The sequence below is a fragment of the Schistocerca americana genome, chromosome X (genome assembly GCF_021461395.2).
Source record: "Schistocerca americana isolate TAMUIC-IGC-003095 chromosome X, iqSchAmer2.1, whole genome shotgun sequence".
NCBI lineage: Eukaryota > Metazoa > Arthropoda > Insecta > Orthoptera > Acrididae > Schistocerca > Schistocerca americana.
In genome coordinates, this window is record NC_060130.1 from 689,260,718 (window position 1) to 689,283,401 (window position 22,684).

The 22,684-nt window shown below is 38.6% G+C and overlaps 1 protein-coding gene across 1 annotated transcript in view; it reads right to left on the minus strand.

Moving 5' to 3' along the window:
• The window catches only part of LOC124556499 (F-box only protein 30-like), an 80,810-nt gene extending 59,641 nt beyond the window's left edge, over positions 1 to 21,169 (minus strand). Inside the window, exons 1-4 of the mRNA XM_047130456.1 lie at positions 20,861 to 21,169; positions 12,388 to 12,806; positions 3,314 to 3,502; positions 2,775 to 2,861 (exon numbers count right to left, since the gene is read on the minus strand). Of these exons, the coding sequence (XP_046986412.1) occupies positions 2,775 to 2,861; positions 3,314 to 3,502; positions 12,388 to 12,769 (658 nt within the window). The 5' untranslated portion in view covers positions 12,770 to 12,806; positions 20,861 to 21,169. The remainder of the gene's footprint in view (positions 1 to 2,774; positions 2,862 to 3,313; positions 3,503 to 12,387; positions 12,807 to 20,860) is intronic.
• Positions 21,170 to 22,684: the final 1,515 nt, after the last annotated feature.

Sequence of the window (22,684 nt, forward strand, 5' to 3'; positions counted from 1 at the left end):
GTGGGAAAGTATCTGTGGCACAAAATCTCATGCCAAGGCTTGACTTGAGTCATGGACTTGGAGAAATGGCCTGGATGATAACATAGAGGGGAGTGGGTTTTCAAAGTTTTTAAGAAATGGGAGGTGTATTTGTGAAGGGACGAGAGGAGGAGACTGTCTGCAAGCTATGTTTGTGAACATGGCCTGCAGTGAAGTTGAGGGAGAGGAGATAATGGAAGAGATTGTTGATGCATATGTTGTGGGATTCAGTGTTGGTATGTTTTTCATGACAAGAGACTGTAGAAAAGGGAGAATTTGATGTGGAATGAGTGGAAGCTGTCAATGTGGAGATACTGTTGCTTCAGGGTTTGTTTTATATGGACTAAGGCTTGCACATGATGAAAGATGCAGGTTTTACAATAGGATCAGTTGCAGGAAAAGTAATCTAGAGTTACTGACATTAGTCTCTGAATGTTATTGGGTTCAATATGAAAGTAGCAAACATTAAGGTCAGATGGTGTGACGTCAAAATGCTACTCTGGGTGGCATGGAGAAAAAAAAAATGGCAAGGGATGACCTGATTAGAGGACTCAACTTGATAAACTTAGAATTGGCAGAGTAATCCAATAGATATTGGTGGCACTAGGTAACAAGGGAGGTGATTCTATGCCACTCGGTTCAATACAGATATACAAACACAGATGAAGTTAGAATAGTAATTTTGCTGCTGGGAGGGGAAGGGAGCCAGAGATGAGAAGCAGCAGCAGAAAGAAGACATCCTCCCCCTCTTGCCCCCCTCCCCCCCCCCCCCCCCCCCCACACACACAAAAAACCTAAAATACCTTAAGACAACTATTCTGGCAGGTATCAAAGTGCCAACAAAATGTATCACCAATCTGATAGCAGTACCTCCAACAAATCACCCAGTCTTGCAGACCATATAAAATATACTACCTGAATCCATCACACACACACACACACACACACACACACACACACACGTCTTCTGAAAACCTTGCTCCTTGTCACACTAGCCAACTTTATTCTCACCTATGGGTTTTGCATCACATCTACAAATGGAATCCTCGAGACAGTTATTTCTCAGGGATTGCATGGAAGAGTTATTCCTTAACTCTCAAACACCATCCACTGTCTTGGTATAGGTTCATCAATACCTTTATGATCTGGATTCATGGTTTAAAAAAAAGTCAGTTTTTTCAACTCCTCATCTCAGCTCAAAATATGTTCATCCAGTTCGCCTCCAACTCCAACACTCTATCTCATTAAACCCAGTATCCAAACATCTGGCCACAATAAATCAACCAAGAAACACACAACAATATCTCTACTCCGATAACTGCCACTCGCCAACTACAACAAACAGACCCTTCCCCACAGCTAAAGCATCTGCCAAAAGCAGATTTGTTACACCACCAAATCCCTTAACACTTATACCAATAAACTCTCCCATTTCCTCTACCACAAATACCCCACTGACAATGAAAAAAAAACTATCTATGTAGCATAGTTCCTTTAGTATCCAACAGTGAACCAGATTTCCTGCTCAGCCCAAGAATCAATCTGGAAGACAGGTCAGAGATACTGAGACTACATACTGCAGTTGCAGCTTGGCCCCACAAGAGGCACTGCTGCAGCCACAGACATATCACATGGGCCCATCCTCCGATGAAAGAGTACTGGTAAATACCATGTCCCACACTTGGCAGTTAGTCTCTCACTAATCATTGAAGCTTTCAGTGTGCATCATTGATCCGTACAGTTTTGACCTTGTCTGTACTACGTTTGTGATTCAGATTGCTCCCTGGACTGTTTCTATACGCTTAAGATGACTTTGCTAACAGTTTGAACTTGTTTTGTTAGCCATTCACTTCGTGAACTCTGCCATCATCAACCTCAGGAACCTGCAGTTTTGTTCCACTGGTCTCTGTGTTATCACCAGTGCAAGTGTTCTACAAACGCAAAATGGGATAGAAAAGTTCCTACTTTTGCTACTAGAGGTCTCCTTTTTTACTTGTTTGCTGATATGACTATTTTATCTAAAAAAGGAATTAATATGACTACTGATCACTTAAATTCATCCACTCTTAGTCATCTTTTTGGTAGATCCCACCTAACTTTCTGTAATGTGGAACAAGTTCACAACTAAAAGTACAAAAGGACAGAGAGAGAGAGAGAGAGAGAGAGAGAAGGAAGTGGGCATTGCAGAATTGCTCATGAAAGGTAAAGGTCTCAATTCAAAGGACTGTCACAGAGTTTCAATTTTTCAGTGTAAAAGTTCCTCTGTATATTTTTAGGTTTCAAACAAGCTGAATACCATGGCATGAGACCACTTTATTATGTGAAACAAGATCAAAGAAATGTAGATGTCATACAATCACATGATCAAAACCTCATTCTGACTGCAAACACCAGTGCAAATAAAAAATAACGAAAATGCCCCATCAAGTCTCATCCTGTGCTGATAATCAGAGAATACCTTACAACTTGCAATAGAATTTGACAGAAGTGGCTTGTTGGTCTATGATCCTGATTTTTATTTTTCTGATGAGACATAAATACAGAGCAATAAATAAGAAACACAGTTTCATCATTCAACAATTTCATAATCATAAATTAAGATTAGGGGGATAAATAAAAATTTAGTATTGGCAAAATGTATCATTCATTACCCAAATGAATTGTTTAATTGACATCTAATTTTATGGTTGAATACTTCTTACCCTACAGTTTCACTTATTGGAAATGCTACAAAAAGCTAGAATACCCAGTATTACCTATAGATTTTTCTGGAGAAGATGAACCATCTAAAGCCTCAACAAAAGTTCCTTCATTGCAATCAATTTGTTTCGATACAGGAACAGCTGGAAAAAAGAGTCAGCAATTACACTATTTCTAAATAATTATACCAATAATTAAAATGTTGTTCCACACAGAATAATTTATTCATCCAGACAAGAAACAATGCATGCTTAGAAATTAAAAAAATGTTAAAGTTTGTGGAGGGCTCATGGACACAACCCTCATAAAAGTACCCAGTAACATACAGTGAATTCTTGAAAAGGTGCATGTTTCAAAGACAATCTACTGCAAACAATAAAAGACTGTTACATTTTGCTGCAACTTAGGTAACAACAGAGACTGTACTCTGAGGCCATAATATCCCTTTCTTTTTTTCTGAAGTAGTTTGCAAAGTTTGCCACAGCCACCAGCCGGCAAACTTCACATATGATGGCAAATAATAAATATAGATAATAATAATAATAATAATAATAACATAAAGGCAGTAGTACTGCTGCATCAAATTAAATTATACCTGGAGAGCTCTCCTGTGAAGAAAGTCCATCTTGTGTGTCATTGAAAACGAGCTCAATACCATCCTTCTCCTTTGATACAGGAATGGCTGGGAAGAAATTATTACAACAGTGTCGGTACTGTCTTTTCCACATGGGATTTTCAAATGACTTTACTAAGGCTCGCTCATCACTTTGGGCTAAATCGGCATCTGAAAAATGCCAGAAAATAAATAAAATAAATGTCTTGAAACTAACACTTCTGCAATTTTAAAACTTTTTTTTTTTTTATCTTCAGACTCTGACTGTTATTCCAGTTATGTCAACTGTCAGTTAATCACATTGTCAGATAATCCACAACAGTAGTTTCACATCTTTATGCAAATGAAAACCAAACAGTTCTGAAAGTCACTGAACCTTCCCCAAGATAGCTAACTAGAGACCATACAGAAATTTTGCTATGCATGAAATGCACCAGCATCAAATACTATCTCAACTTATCAGTTCACAGTACTTCCAAATTAAAATTCTGTACCTGGATCTCCATGGCATATGGATCCAACACTATTCAGATACACTTAGAAAATGTCTTATCCCTTTTGCCTATTCCTTCCATATCCTGTTAACATCTTAGCAACAAATTTACACTTCAGGCCGCAAATGTTAAGTACATACATTATGAATTGCCACCAGGATGCAATAATACTTTTCTCTCATATCAACTAATGCTCATCATCCAGACAAGAAATTCATTTTCTTCAAGATATTTGCATCATTGTTACCTCAATCTTCTATGGTCTTTCTCAAAGTTTAGTCACAGCCTGTGACATCAAAAGACTCTTTCTACCCTACAATTCATACAAAGTCAGTGAGTTTCAACAAAAGTCATACATCAACATGAGCATGGCAGTGTAATAAACAGGCTCTGACTTATAATCTCTCTGTATTCATCACATATGCTGATTGACTTCATTTGTAGAATGACAAGTGCTAGGAAAATTATGCATAGTCGTAGCCATGAAAATACAATTTATTTAAGTTCATTAAGAAAGATGATAATCAAAAAAAGCCTACCAATTTTAGAAACTTTTAACTATATGTGGCAGACACTATGGCTGTATGTGTAAAAATCTTGAACTCATTTTAGGTGCCATTGGGGTGACAAGGAAGCTACATCATTTAAAAACTGAATAAGAAACAGTGATAGAAGGAGCTCAAATCACTCACTCACACACACACACACACAAATTCCATTAAGTGGCAGCAGCCTGAATGACAAAAACGGTTTTCATAAAATGAGCAGTGAATTATGGTGAAAGAAGAAAGCAGATATTTGGAAATTATTTAAGGAAATTGAAGAATTACACAAAGAAAAGGTGTAATACTGTATGAACCATTCACTATCACAGGAATTTTTATATGTAGGCAAGATTATAAACTTCATAACAAGAGTTACTGCTGATGTTTGTTCTATGGGCATAATGCCCTGGTCCAAGGCATAATGCTCAGTCTAACTGGAAGTATGATACGAACCTCACCACCAAAGTTCTAGCAAATACAAGTGACTATTGTGCCTGCTGGTGGCAATAATGGGTGTGTGTCAAATGCATTATTAGTGCAGCCTGGGACAAACACTTGTGATTACAACAACAAAATGAACTATCAGAACTGAGGAATGGCTCAAAAGATTTTTTAACCCTAAACCACCCACCAAATTCAGTTGTGTGCACATAAGAAGGTGGGTATTAGCACAATTTGGAATAGCAAGGACAGTGACAAACCAAAAAATTGTGTCATTCTGGGATGTGCACTTCTGGCTGCATACAGAACAGTTCGTATTGACTTTCACACTAGTTTACACATAGTAAGGCTGTTTAGCGTTTCAGTCACATAAAGCTACCACTTCCATTTTAATTACATTAACAAGTGATATTGCTAGTTCTCAGCATACATAAATTTTTCACAAAAGCTGCATACGTAAAACAGTGTTTGCACATGGAACAGGTTCTAGGATTCCCAGTTTTCTGAGTAGCCAGCAGCTAAATCTTATGGTTTGGAAGTGAGGCAAAGAACATGCTCATATTACTGCAAAGTATTCCAGCTTTCTTTGCATCTGTGCACAACTCTTCATGTACCCACCATCTCTTACACACCATAACATCTCAATTACTCCACTTACATTGTAATTTTTGGAAAGAGGAAATAAATCGGTTTTCAAAGAAAGTTGTAAATTCTTGTTAAAAGCAACATGAAAATATTCGAAACATTTAAAATTGATGCTATTATAACCACACATGGGCACTGAATTATTTAATTATCTCTTTAATCCTAAAATTTAAATACACTGAAGCAGATATTGGCTACAGTTAAAGACTATTTACAAAAGAGGAATGTAACATTCAGACTGGATGAGGCAATGTCTTGCACAGTAGGTAAAGTGAAGTGGGTTTTATGTTGCAATCATAATCATCAATAAGAAAAAGATTATATTTTAGTGGAATGTACTACTTACACAATGGCAGCACAAATTATCAACAACTTACAAGCCAACAGTAGTAATTGCAGATTAAAATTGTGTCAAACAGAGACCCGGAATGTCACCTTGTGATGGGAGTGCTCTTACTGACTGATATAGTGAGGTATTTCTGGAAATCACCCTTATGGGTTCAAATGGCGCTCCAGTACAGAGTTTTAGTATGTCAAGAAGTTTCAGAGCTGTGCGCACTACACTGCAGAGTGAAATTTTAATTTCGGAAACAAGATCCTATACTGTGTGTACGCCATTTCTCATCAATATCCTTTCTTCCATGAGTGATAGTCCAGCAAAGTGTGCAGGAGAGCCTCTACCAAGTTTGAAATGTAGGAGAGATGCACTGGCAGAAGTGAAGTAGCTAGGAGAGGTTGTGAGCTATGCCCTGACAGCTCAGTTGAGAAGAGCACTGTTCACAACAGGCAAGGTACTGGGTTCGAGTCTCAATCCAGCACACAGTTTTAATCCACTAGAAAATTTCAAAAGCATGCACTCTCCATTGCTGAGAAAGCAGTCATTGTGGAGGATTCATGTCAGAATCATTATGATAATAGTACAGCATTAATGGTGAAATTGACACAGAAGAAGATGACAGGGCAATTGGCAGCAACGACACTGATACAGCTGTGTGCACATAAGAAGGTAGGTTGTGGAGATATTTGCAGTAGCAACAGCAGTGGTGCACCAGAAAATAGAAGTGTGAATAGAATGGAGCTATTATAAACCCAATTACAGGTGCATATATTTTGAGCACTACTGTATATAGGATGGGTGGTCAGGAAGTTCACGAGGAAAATGAATTATTTACATTCAATAACAGCTACATAACCCACAACCCAACTGTCAAAAACATGTATTAGTAGAAAAAGGAAGTGAGGAACTGGGTGACAATTCATTGGCCCAAATACAGTATGATTTTTAATAGTGTGTGAAGAAACAGACATTGGTGATGGTCTCGCAGCAGTAGTTAATTTATGAAGTTTTTTTCACAATTGCAGAATCTTTTTGACATTAGCTTCAGCAGGTATAAAGATCAGCCCCGGATCTACAGTATATCCGAACCGGGGCAAAATCTTGATAGTGTTGCCCCCTTCTATACTCCCCCCCCACACACACACACACACACACACACACACACACACACACACACACACACACACCAGTGTTTGAGATAGGATGTCAAAATTCAATTTTTCAAATATATGTTTATCTTCTAGTGCATATCTTTCTGAAGAGTTTGATGTACAAAACATATATGTTCGAGGAAATGTAGGATGTGTTATTAGGTCTTAAGTGTGGCAAAGAGCAGTTCCACATATCTTCACACAGCATTCTTCTATCGCACATCACTGTATTTCACTCTGTGGAATTCATACGTTTATATTTTGTAATGGAAGCCATTAAACATCTATTCAGGGCAGTGGAAATTGAAATGCACTGTGGTGCCTTTCCTACTTTCAGTTGGTCGGTTTGACATCCTACCCTCCCTAAAAAAAATTGACAATTAATACAAGGTGTGATTGTTTGTGGCCGTGAGAATAACAACTCTTCAGAAAATTTGCACTCTTTATCGCCTATTACCTAATAATTTTCTCTTTTGTGTGATGTAAAATTAAATATAGGAAACATAAAACCTGTAAAGACAAGAGACAAGCAAGACAGTACACATTTGTTCAATCCTTAGGTCCCAGCATTTTTTTCTCTCTAATCTTGCTACAACTTTACATCATGCTTTCCTTTCTGCAAAAGAATCAATTACCTCATCAAAGTTCATCAAACGTTTTACTACAAGAAAAACCAAAATGTCATCATCTAACACTGAAAATGCTGTCAATACGAATAGTACCCAAGAGTGTTGTGGTTTCTCGATTTGATTACATCTATTTTGTCATTGTCTGCGAGATAAAACAAAATAGGCTTTCTAATATTGTAGCAATTGTAACACATGCCAAATAAGTGAGACTGTTTTGGCACAAATGGTCATTTTTATCTACTTCCTTTATGTAAATAACACAACAGAATATAACACATGAAATACCAATATCAAATGTCTATTATGCCTATTGAAAGCAAAAGGTTTTATGTAAGGAACAGTTTCACATTTCATTCATACACTCCAGTTTCTCAAGCATGAAACTGAAAAGTACCAGTGGAACGAAATTTTTGTATAAATCTGGAGCCAGCATGTTGTTCTATATAATTTGTGTTTGTACAATGCATTTTCCACACTATTCTGAGAATAGAACTTAAGTGGCTGCTAACCAGGGACTGTAAAACTTGCCCTTAGTAGTGTAGCAATCTGTCAAGAATTTTCTACCAAAATTTCATTTTCTTGGATAAGCCAAGGAGATAACATGTAATCTTTCTTACCTGTTATTACTGTTAATCATTTATTTTTATTCTGGTGGTCTGAACCTATGGATTTCGCTAATAATTACAACAATGCTTATCATTCGCACACCCAGTCAACTACATAAACAAACAGCAATTGGTATTCACCTGGCTCAGCTCCTATAGCCCCATCCCATTTTGTCTGTGGGAAAGTTTGTTTATTTCTTGATGCAATGGGGATTCCCCTGCCCAAGACTTCACGTGCACTATGCACACATTCAAAAATCAACTCATAATTCGTTCAGAAATCAACTTAGAATGTGTTCAAAAATCAATAGGGATGTGTTTCAAAATCATATGAATAATCGATAGACCAATGGGCACTAAATGCTAGGTGCTTTGTGAAACAAGGTTTTTTTTCTTCAAGAATATGAATTTGGCACCCCCTGAAATTGCCACCTGAGAAAGATACCCGGTTTGAAACCCCCCCCCCCCCCCCCTAGATCCGGGCCTGATGAAGATACTACCTACTGGTGACACATTAAAGTTTGTGGCAGACCAGGACTCAAACCCGGATTTCCTGCTTGCTGTGAGCAATCACCTCAACTAATTTGTCTATCCAAGCACACTTCCAGCACTAACACCAGCTTCCATATGATGTGCTCAATAGGCAAAATGACAATTTCAGTACTAACATTGAATACATTTGTTTCCTTGAAACCCTGTGATAGGAATCCAAGTAAAGTTGTGAACGATAGGGTCATAAAAAGTATGACATATGGAAGTTTGGGTCAGTCCTGAAAGCATGCACGGATAGCTGAAGTAGTTAAGGTGAGCACTTGTGAAAAACGGGAAAACTAGGTTTGAGTGGCAGTGCACACAAATCTTCATGTGTCACCAACAGGTAATATGCAGACACTGTTTGAGATGCATTAATTATCATTTCTAGCAACATGCAATTTTTGTATAACATACATACTACAATATGAGGTCAAAAACCTGTATGGTTCTTTCTTCATCTGATTCAGCTAGATTAGTCTGCTCTTTCTTTTGACTCCCAAAGTTTCGCAGCTATACAAATTATACCTTTTCTCGCCAACGTATTTTTATTGGCAACCTTTCAGATGCATCTGTGCACCTTTCTCACATTCTTTTTCAATTATTTCCTGTTTCTTGCATCCCCCCCCCCCCCCAGCCACAGTGTGCATTTCCACTGTTTTCTTTATCTTATTTTTTATTCCCTCTATTTTCTGTCAAATTATCTTCTTGGGAAAAATATTACATTTAAATTCTTTAGCAGTTACCTATGTATCTATTGTTTCTACTTCCAAGTGCAATACTCTCTGAATTTTGTTTAAATGCTGTTCTATATATGGGCTACATGTTGGCCATTTATTGGTTTGTAATTGACTACTTACGTCTATTCAAAAATTCCTCCATGGTAAAGAAGGGGCTGTCATGCAAAACCACCTTAATATTCATTTAGAAAAACTTCTTCTGTCTGCCAGGCATTCTATTTCCATGGTTAGACTAATAAAGAGTTTTATAGCTGTGAATTTCACTGCTTTCTGTGCCAAAGTTAAATTCACTAGCAGAAAGTGCAGATAAATTTTCCCTCTACAATTGTATTTGTCAAAATCTGGATTACTCTCAAATTACAGATGATTTTTGAGAACAAAGTTCATGAATGAATGAATAAATCTACTGTGAGGCTGTGTTTAATATTCCCAAGTGTTTAACAGATGCTTACAAGAACCCACACAGTTTTAATAACATTGTTCCGTGCAATAAATATTTTTTGCCTACATGAAGAGTTACCTGACAATATTATCCTGTCAGACATCAGAGAACTAAAATATGTTAAGTTACCCATTTCGAATACTCCCAAAGTTGTTAAATATTCTTATGGCGAAAGCAGTTCAACCTGAAAATTTTAGCAAGTCTGCTACAATTTTTTTTCCAGTTTCAGTTATTATCAACACACAAAGCCAAGAACTTAGAATTTGCTACCCAGTGTATTATTTTTTGTTGGTACATTACAGTGATAGGAGATGGATATTTTTGACAGTTGTAACAGCTGCTATCAAGCAAGTTTCTAATTCCTCAGAGATACTGGCAATCAAAAGTACTAATAATAATTTCTATGGTGTGGAAAATTTTGGCAGAACATAAATAATTTAGGAGTGAAGATAAAAACTCACCAATATTGAAAGAATTGAGGTGCTGACAGGACCACAAGAAACATTACAACTTCGATAGCTTTTGGATGAACACATTAGCACACTCATATATGTACAGCTACACTGTGCCGCCTGAAAACACAACACTGCTATTGCAGTTAGGCAGGTGAACTGGGTGAGGGGTTGTGTCAAGTGGTGTGGGTGAGGGGAGAAAAGGGGCGGAGATTTGGGAGAGATTGGTTGACAGCTTGGAGGGAGGCAGCAGGGGTGTGAGATAGAAATGCAGGAAGGAGAGGTAGGAAGTTCATCGGACAAAATGTGACACAGGGGCACCGCCACCAATGAGTTTATGCACAATGACTGTGACATGGGGGTCTGGATTGGGAGAGGGTATAAGGACAAAGAAAGGGCAGCTGTTGGATAGACTAAGTGAGGTGGCGCAGTGGTTAGCACACTGGACTCATATTCAGGAGGACAACGGTTCAAACCCGCATCCAGCCATCCAGATTTAGGTTTTCTGTGATATCCCTAAATTGCTCCAGGCAAATGTCGGGGTGTTTCCTTTGAAAGGGCATGGCCAGTTTTCTTCCCCATCCTTGACACAATCCAAACTAGTTCTCCATATCTAATGACCTCAAGGTCAATGGGATGTTAAACCAAATCTTCCTTGCTCCCTTTTACTGGTGGGTAGAGGGTGTGGGTGCAGGGGTTCAGCGGATATTAAGGCCTCAATCTCCGCTGACCTTCTGCACCCAAACCCTAACCAAGTCTCCCTTTCTTCTGTTCTGTCACCCAGTCCCAGAACCCCCCCCCCCCCCCCTCTGTTACCATCATTGTGCACTGCATGAACTCGCTCACTCCAGTGCCCATGTGTCACATTCCTCATTCGTGCACCTGCTACCTCTTCCTCTGACAGTCCTATCGTGCACACCTGCCACCTCTCTCCAAGCAATCAGTCGCACTACCCCAGCCCTCCCTCCCTCTTCATGGCTCTTTTCTCCCCTCACCCACTCCACACAGCACAATCACTCATCCTACTCTATCTGCCTAAATGCTGTCCAAGGATTGTGTAGTCAGTTGGCACAATGTAGCTGTATGGGTGTCTACATGCATATGCATGTGAAATCTAGCTCAAAAAATCATTTGTCCAGAAGCTAGTGAAGTTTTCATTCCTTTTTGTGTGCCTGTCTATGACTCAACACTTCCCTATTTGGTGAGTTGTTGCTTTGATGCCTACATTATATACATAATAATCATTTCTTAAGTTTCAAGATTAGTATGCAACATAACAGCAGAAAATGGTTTCTTACTGTACATACTAAACTCAACAGCAAATTTAGGTAAAAGTACATTTATGGTGAGCCAAAGTGCTCGATCATTCGCTGCAGTTGGTAACTGACGATGAATCAGACAAAGTGAACTCGGTGAATATTGAGTTGTATGTGGGTAGCCAATGGCAATGGTAGTTCGTAATTTCCTTTGCTATATAAATGAAGTTACCTGGTATTTTGTCTAAGCAGAACTATTAGGTCCCAATCTAACGAACACCTCTGAAATCATGACATATTCTGGAAAAAATAGCCGAATATTTGTGACAATGAATATTATATGATCAAGCAATTCTAACTGGTACTGTATCCTATCATCTGACTGGCTAAGACCAACGATAAATTCCCAACAGAAGCACACAGTAAATTAGTCTAAGTTTATATTTAACTAATAGAACACTTGCTTAGGATAACCTAATGAAAAAGTAAAGGAATTCATGTGAGAGAGGTTATCTAAGTCATTTTTCATGTAAAAATTATACATCTCTTTCTTCCACGCAAGAAGAAATAAACCTCTCTGTCAGACCGTAGTTGACACAAAGGCGAATTTATCAATATTAACTGCTGGACTTTTGGGTTAATAGTGTCAGATATGCACTAAACATGTGAATATTTTTCATAAGGGTGAAGTTATAATTAACATCATCACTCATAAGTATAACCATTTCACATAAAACATGTAGTTTTCACAGTACATAAGACATAAAAATAATGGAAAACTACTTTACCTAGTTGTCCTGATTTATGTGATTGTCGAGGCAAATGTGGTCCTTTCATCTTGCATGTTGGCCAACGGTTCCATTCCACTGTACACACGACGACACTGGCAGGGCAAGTCTCCAAGTGTTTTCCCCTCTCTTTGCGAGGCATGGTAAATGGGCACCCATTTCCAGAATTAATGCAAGGAACTCTTAAATTCAGACACAATAGTAAATGTTCTGACGTTTTGCACTTGTGGAACATAAATCCACAATCATTTGGGCAGTCAATAATACCACATTTCTCAGTTCTCAGTCCTTTTGCTTTGCATTCTTTAACTTTAATGCAGGTCTGACAATGACTGTGATCCTCATCAAGTGGAAGACCTAACTTTTTACACTCTGGATGCATCTTTTATGTCTTGTGTTCGAAATATTTCTTAAAATACCTGGAACAATGGAAAAGTAAAGCTAATATAAGTATAGTATCTCTTACTTAGTAATTATTCGTAGGCAGACTGTCACATCAACACAAACAATAAATTATATGAAACAAGACATTAATAAAACTTGTCCTCAGCCAACAGCCAATGTTACAACATCTGATTCAGCATTAGATTTTTACTCTAAATTACTGCTTACAATTTGAGATAAACTCTTTCTGTAACACAATGTGTCTTTTATTGTAAAAATATGATGCTGTTTAATCTAGTGCAATGTTGTTGTTGTTGTGGTCTTCAGTCCTGAGACTGGTTTGATGCAGCTCTCCATGCTACTCTATCCTGTGCAAGCTCCTTCATCTCCCAGTACCTACTGCAACCTATATCCTTCTGAAACTGCTTAGTGTATTCATCTCTTGGTCTCCCTCTACGATTTTTACCCTCCACACTGCCCTCCAATGCTAAATTTGTGATCCCTTGATGCCTCAGAACATGTCCTACCAACCGATCCCTTCTTCTAGTCAAGTTGTGCCACAAACTCCTCTTCTCCCCAATTCTATTCAATACCTCCTCATTAGTTATGTGATCTACCCGTCTAATATTCAGCATTCTTCTGTAGCACCACATTTTGAAAGCTTCTATACTCTTCTTGTCTAAACTACTTATCGCCCATGTTTCACTTCCATACATGGCTACACTCCATACAAATACTTTCAGAAACGACTTCCTGACACTTAAATCTATATTCGATGTTAACAAATTTCTCTTCTTCAGAAACGCTTTGCTTGCCATTGCCAGTCTACATTTTATATCCTCTCTACTTCGACCATCATCAGTTATTTTGCTCCCCAAATAGCAAAACTCCTTTACTACTTTACGTGTCTCATTTCCTAATCTAATTCCCTCAGCATCACCTGACTTAATTCGACTACATTCCAGTATCCTCTTTTGCTTTTGTTGATGTTCATCTTATATCCTCCTTTCAAGACACTGTCCATTCCGTTCAACTGCTCTTCCAAGTCCTTTTCTGTCTCTGACAGAATTACAATGTCATCAGCGAACCTCAAAGTTTTTATTTCTTCTCCCTGGATTTTAATACCTACTATGAATTTTTCTTTCATTTCCTTTACTGCTTGCTCAATATACAGATTGAATAACATCGAGGAGAGGCTACAACCCTGTCACACTCACTTCCCAACCACTGCTTCCCTTTCATGCCCATCGACTCTTATAACTGCCATCTGGTTTCTGTACAAATTGTAAATAGCCTTTTGCTCCCTGTATTCTACTCCTGCCACCTTTAGAATTTGAAAGTGTGTTCCAGTCAACATTGTCAAAAGCTTTCTCTAAGTCTACAAATGCTAGAAACGTAGGTTTGCCTTTCCTTAATCTTTCTTCTAAGATAAGTCATAAGGTCAGTATTGCCCCACGTGTTCCAACATTTATACAGAATCCAAACTGATCTTCCCCGAGGTCAGTTTCTACCAGTTTTTCCATTCGTCTGTAAATAATTCGCGTTAGTATTTTGCAGCTGTGACTTATTAAACTGACAGTTTGGTAATTTTCACATCTGTCAACACCTGCTTTCTTTGGGATTGGAATTATTATATTCTTCTTGAAGTCTGAGGGTATTTCACCTGTCACATACATCTTGCTCACCAGATGGTAGAGTTTTGTCAGGACTGGCTCTCTAAAGGCCGTCAGTGGTTCTAATGGAATGTTGTCTACTCCCGGTGCCTTGCTTCGACTGAGGTCTTTCAGTGCTCTGTCAAACTCTTCACGCAGTATCGTATCTCCCATTTCATCTTCATCTACATCCTCTTCCATTTCCACAATATTGTCGTCAAGTACATCGCCCTTGTATAGACCCTCTATATACTCCTTCCATCTTTCTGCTTTCCCTTCTTTGCTTAGAACTGGGTTTCCATCTGAGCTCTTGATATTCATACAAGTGGTTCTCTTTTCTCCAAAGGTATCTTTAATTTTCCTGTAGGCAGTATCTATCTTACCCCTCATGAGATAAGCCTCTACATCCTTACATTTGTCTAGCCATCCCTGCTTAGCCATTCTGCACTTCCTGTCGATCTCATTTTTGAGACGTTTGTATTCCTTTTTGCCTGCTTCACTTGCTGCATTTTTTTATTTTCCCCTTTCATCAATTAAATTCAATATTTCTTCTGTTACCCAAGGATTTCTACTAGCCCTCGTCTTTTTACCTACTCGATCCTCTGCTGCCTTCACAATTCATTCCTCAAAGCTACCCATTTTTCTTCTACTGTATTTCTTTCCCCCATCCCTATCAATTGTTCCCTTACTCTCTCCCTGAAACTCTGTACAACCTCTGGTTCTTTCAGTTTATCCTGGTCCCATCTCATTAAATTCCCACGTTTTTGCAGTTTCTTCAGTTTTACTTTACAGTTCATAACCAATAGATTGTGGTCAGAGTCCACATCTGCCCCTGGAAATGTCTTTCAATTTAAAACCTGGTTCCTAAATCTCTGTCTTACCATTATATAATCTATCTGAAACCTTTTAGAATCATTAGAGACGGAGGACAAGGTCGGATTAGGGAAGGATGGGGAAGGAAATCGGCCGTGCCCTTTCTAAGGAACCATCCCGGTATTTGCCTGAAGCAATTTAGGGAAATCACGGAAAACCTAAATCAGGATGGCCGGACGCTGATACCTTTCAGTATCTCCAGGATTCTTCCATGTATACAACCTTCTTTTATAATTCTTGAACCAAGTGTTAGCTATGATTAAGTTATGCTCTGTGCAAAATTCTACCAGACGGCTTTCTCTTTCATTTCTTACCCCCAATCCATATTCACCTACTATGTTTCCTTCTCTCCCTTTTCCTACTCTCGAATTCCAGTCACCCATGACCATTAAATTTTCGTCTCCCTTCACTACTTGAATAATTTCTTTTATCTCATCATACATTTCTTCAAGTTCTTCGTCATCTGCAGAGCTAGTTGGCACATAAACTTGTACTACTGTAGTAGGCATGGGCTTCTTGACTATCTTGGCCACTATAATACATTCACTATGCTGTTTGCAGTAGCTTACCTGCACTCCTATCTTTTTATTCATTATTAAACTTACTCCTGCATTACCCCTATTTGATTTTGTATTTATAACCCTGTATTCACCCGATCAGAAGTCTTGTTCCTCCTGCCACCGAACTTCACTGATTCCCACTATATCTAACTTTAACCTATCCATTTCCCTTTTTAAACTTTCTAACCTACTTGCCCGATTAAGGGATCTGACATTCCACGCTCCGATCCGTAGAACGCCAGTTTTCTTTCTCCTGATAACGACGTCCTCCTGAGTAGTCCCCGCCCGGAGATCCGAATGGGGGACTATTTTACCTCCGGAATATTTTACCCAAGAGGACACCATCATCATTTAACCATACAGTAAAGCTGCATGCCTTCAGAAAAAATTATGGCTGTAGTTCCCCCTTGCTTTCAGCCGTTCGCAGTTCCAGCACAGTAAGGCCGTTTTGGTTAGTGTTACAAGGCCAGATCAGTCAATCATCCAGACTGTTGCCCCTGCAACTACTGAAAAGGCTGCTGCCCCTCTTCAGGAACCACACGTTTGTCCGGCCTCTCAACAGATACCCCTCCGTTGTGGTTGCACCTATGGTACGGCTATCTGTATCATTGAGGCACGCAAGCCTCCCCACCAATGGCAAGGTCCATGGTTCATGCGGGGGGTGCAATAGGTGATGCTATTCAACGGTCGTCCGCAGCTCGTGGTCTCATGGTAGCGTTCTCGCTTCCTAAGCAAGGGTTCCCCAGTTCAATTACCGGCGGGGTCAGGGATTTTCACCTGCCCCGAGGTGACTGGGAGTAGTTGTGTTGTCTTCATCATCATCATTCATCTGCCTTATGGCTAGAGGAAGGCAACAGCAAACCACCTCCATTACAACCTTGCCTAGTACGGCGATGCGGGTCTCCCCCATCGTTCCCCTATGCGCTGTCAAGAAGCATAGGACTTCATTTCCATTTCCACTCAACAATCAACACTTTGAACACACACACACACACACACACACACACACACGGTGCATACTTAGGGCTATTATCTTTACAGGCTATTATGCAGAATATTTACAAGGAGTTGTCTTGGGATAGTTATATCACATGCAGCTACAGGAAACAGACTAGAAACAAAATATTATTAAATCAATTTATAGGTGTTTCTCTTAATCCCCAACAATCAATCATATGATATGATAAAATTTATTTACATTCCTTTTATGGTTATATATGGGCAGGAGTGAAAATGTGTATTAATGCTCAAGTTGTACTGCCCCAGTAGTATTATCTGTCCCGATCAAGGTCACTTCCAGCAGTACCTGACACTTTAGTAAATCATTTTACAACATAATGCCATTTACAAACCAGAAAATTTTTATAGAATTATTATTAAATATTTCAAAAGTTGGGACTAAAATGGATGGAATGAAATATCAAGTATGCATATGAAGAGCAGCACACCACGTGTTAGTGATGCACTGTCACCTGTAGTCTTTCCCCCTCAGATTTGGTAGATGCCAGGCAGATTAAAAACTACTCCTTAGTGAAACCACATCATACCATAAAATGAGAGATACACAGTTTAGATGGCTACAGGTTAATTTCCATAATACTATTGTTTTTACATGTTTCTGAGAACATTACATGCATAAGAACAGGAACACACTTTTGGAAAACATAACATTCTATCAGCAGAAAAGAGCGGTTGACATTTTATACAGTTCAATTATTTTTAAAACAAAATATGAGTATATACTGCATAATATAGGTCCCATTAATTATTCATCTGAGCTACATCCAATGTTAAACCGAGTCACCCCAGACCAAGGGCACCCATATGACAGTTGGTAGGGGGAGGTGGGGGGACTAGACGGAGGTGGGGTTGCGGGAGGGGGTAGGTTATGGAGTATTGTAAATATTTTGGAAGATGAATGGCGACTTGTAAGTATGCATAAAAAAGTTTCAGTTCCAACCCCATTAAAAACCTACATAATACTGACTTTTAAACCATTTTCTTGAAAGAAAAACATGTGATTACACTATTTTTTCTTTCCCCTATGATTACCCCTTTCACCACACACCTGGGTGCCTTTGCCCAAGCTACCTACGGTGGGCAGAGTGGAATAATTTATAGAAATTAAACTATTGCCTTGACTATTTTCTACTGTCTTCAGTTAATCACAGATCCACTGAGCCAAAGAGGCTGCTAGGTTCACAACAGATCCTTCAGGCTTTAAACTGACTGTCTCTGACTACAGAGCAACATTACACTAAATAAGTGGCAATCTCATATGCTTCCCTGAGCTCATGCGGATAGATGCAACTATATTTCAATCCACTGTTGTACGCATCAACATTTAAATAGTTGCTTTTACTGTAGTACAAGCTACATTCAGTAATATTGAGCCTTTTAATTGGCTGCATTTGTTTTCCTTCTGTTTCTTTAGTACTGTGTGAAAGAAGTCTAAGTTAATTTTATTTGAACAATTCTTTGCCAGAAAGAACCTGCCTGATTACTTCAGTCCCTGAATTTTCTGCTCCCAAAAACATACTCTGTTCAATATAGGGTTATCTACCTTGCAATTAATGGATGTCAGTGTAAATAAATATTGTTGGCCAGTCTGTAAAGATTAGCACACAGCACACTAGCTCGCAAGACAGGCAGGAGAGAGAGAGAGTCTCAACACCGGGAGCCAGCATATTGTTCATAGGTAGCATTCCCTCTCATGTAGGCAAATGCTGGGCTAGTACATAACTCACAGGTAGATGGTGTACACGACTTCCATCCCTTAAGTTAACCAATGACTGTTGTGACAGATGGCCATCTCACCATAAAGTTAAAGTAAAATAATTCTGCCAAATCATAAATACAGAAGATTCTGTATAACGCAATAAAGGCTAAGGAAGACAGACTAGAAATTTAGAGGATAACTCTGTTTTGTGTGCTGCTGGTCCACACCTATTGCAGGTCCAACCACATTTACATGCAACAATAGTCTGTCTTTATCTCTGACATCTGAAACACATCACAGGCTTTGACATAAAAAGTGTTGGAGTGTAAGCCCATCTGGAGTCTGGCAAAGCATGTGAGCTGAATGTTTAAATGAGTACTACTCTTTTCTCCAATGTACCTTTTACTTTTATCATTTTCTTTATTTTTTATTTCTGTGACACCAGTATCTGCATAATCTTCCTGTGACTCTCATGTCTACGTTAATAATGTCGCAGCATGACACAACATCCTTACAGAAGCATTCAGCTTCTGTGCAGTAATTTTGCTGTTTGAATGGTGTTAGTCTATAGGTTAAATTTTGCAACATTTTTAGTTTTCAATAATGCTAATAATATTTCCAACAATTTCTGATTTTGTGGAGGAAAAATATTTTCCAAGCAGCTTAAATCTCTCATAACAACAAGATGCCAATGTTGATATAATGCTGACCTTCTAATGACCATATGTTTGTTATATACAAGGGTTGATCGGGAAGACTCCCTGCATAAGTTTGGCTTAGTGGGTTGACTGTCCATGCCCCTGATAGTACACAAATGGTGGGCTGACCGTTCATGTCTTGTAGCAAACAAAAGGAGCTAGGAGTGTTACAAGTTGACAATTTGTTTTCGCATAATACCTACACGTATCAACACATGTTAACACAGATAGTCAGGCATACATAAGTGAGATTAATACAACTGAATGTGGTAAATGCCCAGCAGACTGGTGACTGACAACTGTTCCACTTCATCAGTCATCCGAACTACTGACATGCCCACCACTATAATAGTGTCATGCATCAAAGAAGAGATGTGGTACTGACACAGTAATGTGTCTGGAAACTACTGCTGGTAGATATGAGATGTCTCTTTTTCTTAAAATCCCCTTTCAATGCTAAGCAGAAGTAAATAAGGTGCCTGCACTCTACAAAATAAAACAAAGTCTGAAAGATCATCATGAGGTCCTCATTTGATCTATGTACCTGTTGAAAAGTTACAAATTTAATATTCAGCTACCCTCAAATCAGCTAACAAAATAATACCACAAAAACTCAAGTCTTTGACTCAATCGGTATAATTATATCATCATTATACATAATTGCAAGAAATCCCATTTTTATTGTTATCAGTAAAAATAACAGCAGCATTTGGTTGTTACAAGTATTATTATGTTATTATCTCATAATTGAACCCAATGTATGTATCACTGCTGTTTAAATTACTGAACCAAGCAAACTATCACACAACAGCATATATTTTACTTCAGATTCAACACTATAAGAATCCATACCCCACATGAAACATTAAAATATGTTATTTACTCCACTGCTTTAATTAGTTGTTCATGAGTAAGACTTTTCTACTGCTAAAAGCATAAATCCATGTTGAGAACTATGCCATGCTCCATGCCTTGGTTTCATAACCATAATATTTCTATTACATGTTAATTCTCAACACTTCCTTCTATAAAATCTATGTCTTACTCACTTAGATGTCAAAACAGCATTACATAATAATAAGATGCTTCAATACTATCAAGTAATCTAAAACCATCAATGGTATACAATATATTAAAATCTTTCCAACCAAAATAATGACAAATAATACTGCATCTATTGAGTGAGCTCCCGAGACCAGTAACGCAAATTGTGATTTTCATTAAAATATCGTATTGCACGATTTCCTTCGCTCTTTGGCTGATATGCAGATGCACATATGGTATCATAGAACATAAAATAAGTTAATGTACAACAAGTTTTACAGATATGTTTTAAAAAATTGTCAAAGTGTTGGCATACTAAACACATTACCAATTGCTCCGGGTCCAAAACAAAACATCATAATCCAACTTTTGCAATAATGTCGTTCTCATACATTCAAGCATATCCTAAATGAGGAGGAGGGTGGACTTACACAACTTCCATTTTTGTCACTAAACTGCCTGTTTACGTTATGACTTCTGACAACTACCTTTGAATTTAATAAAAAATCATCAACTGTTTAGCGGTCAAGGAAAAATACTTACAGTATTTGCAAAATATATGCCCTTTGGTTTATTTCATATTCTGAAGACGTTATTCTTTCGACCAATGGTGATACTTGAGACTTTTTTTGTACACGAGCGGCTTCGGCCGCAACTGCTGCTCTTGAGAACACATTGACAGTTCGTTTTGACAGTTCCAGCTAACCTTATCAAACAGTATCGTGGCGAGCATGATTGAAAGTTAGCCTCACAACATCTGTTTATATGAAAATTTTCAGGCTTAAATAACGCAATACACAAACGTAACACTCAATCATTCGCTCTCTCTATTGTAAAACACACCTCATGCAACACTGCTTATCGGCAAAGATATTGCAAGACATGCCAAATGCTTAACCTCCTTGCTCTTTCTTGTGAGCCTTGGCGGGAGATAAAAAGCGTTGGTGGATGGAACCAATCCACTTCAAACCCGACCTCTAAGTATCGCCAGTGCAGCAATCTGACCAATATAAATAAGTGCTGTAAACTAATTTCTGCTTGATGATGCATGGCTACAACAGCCAAATAATTATCAAGTACACTTCATTGTGTTAAACATTTATCATGACAAGTTCGTTATTATTTCATCAATGAAAGTAATTCAAACGTCTTTTAACATATTGTACATCCATGAGAAAAGTCTCAATTAACCTTCGCAATACCAGGTTGAGGGAGAGCCTACTTAACCATTCGCACGAACTAAGTTAACACTCGGTGCTGTGGCAGATGGGAGCGACCGTGTCAATGGGAAATGCCTTTTTGCGGTCGCTCCCATCAGCCATTTCTCTGAGTGTCAACTTAGTTTGAGTGAATCATACCTATCCTTTTAAAATACTGTAATCTGGTCACGTACTTTACATTTAAAAATTTCGAACAGAAGGTTAATTTTTACTGATTTCTTATACCAGATTCGGTAACTGATTTGAATTTTTTGCTTAAACATACACCAAAATTTTTAAGTATCCGTAGTAAATGTGACTTTTCGCAATAAAATAATGTCGTATTCATATTTTCAAGTTCGCGATCCTCCTTACACATCCTTAAGTCTTTAAAAAGTATGTTGCGAATAATACGTAACGATAATTAATGAAACCTGTATTTATCAAAATACTCACAGTGGTGTGCCGTGACAATTCAGACAACTGAAGCACTGAATATTATAGTTATATTGTTAATTATAATATAATTATAATTGTAAGGTGGCAGATTTCAGCACCTTACATGAGATTGATTCAGGAAGTAAATGACAAATACCACGTGGACAGGTAGAGCCATTAGGCAGAAATAATACTAATACCAAACCCAAGGTTCATACTGGTACATAAGATTTTGAGAACTTTGCATATTATCATTGGGGGCATGGTTTGGATGGACACAGGAAAGAACTGTTTTGAGCTGTGGAACAAGCGAGGTGGCCGGTGGCTGGCCAGTGCTTCACACAGTAGCTGCTTTGGCTGCAGAGTGTCACCAGTGACTGTAGGGGGCGCCGGGCGAGCCTGAGACCACACAGGTGGAATGAGAGAGAGAGAGAGAGAGAGCGTACATGCGAGACAGAGAGAGAGACTGCTTCTCGCCGTTACGGCAATACAACGGTTGTAACGGGACACAAATACGGCCTGTGAAAGCTGGGAGAACTGCGCGAAATTTCAGAGTCCTGATTGGTAGAAAATGTGCAGGGATACATGTGAGAGGAGCTAGAAAGTTTGGCGGCAACAAGAGGTACTGAGGACTCCGGTATCTGGTGCGGTGCTGGGCAGACAAGGAGAGTCTGGTCGACGAGTGGAGGGCTAAACATAGCTAGGTTTGGAGATATTGCTGGCATTGCGA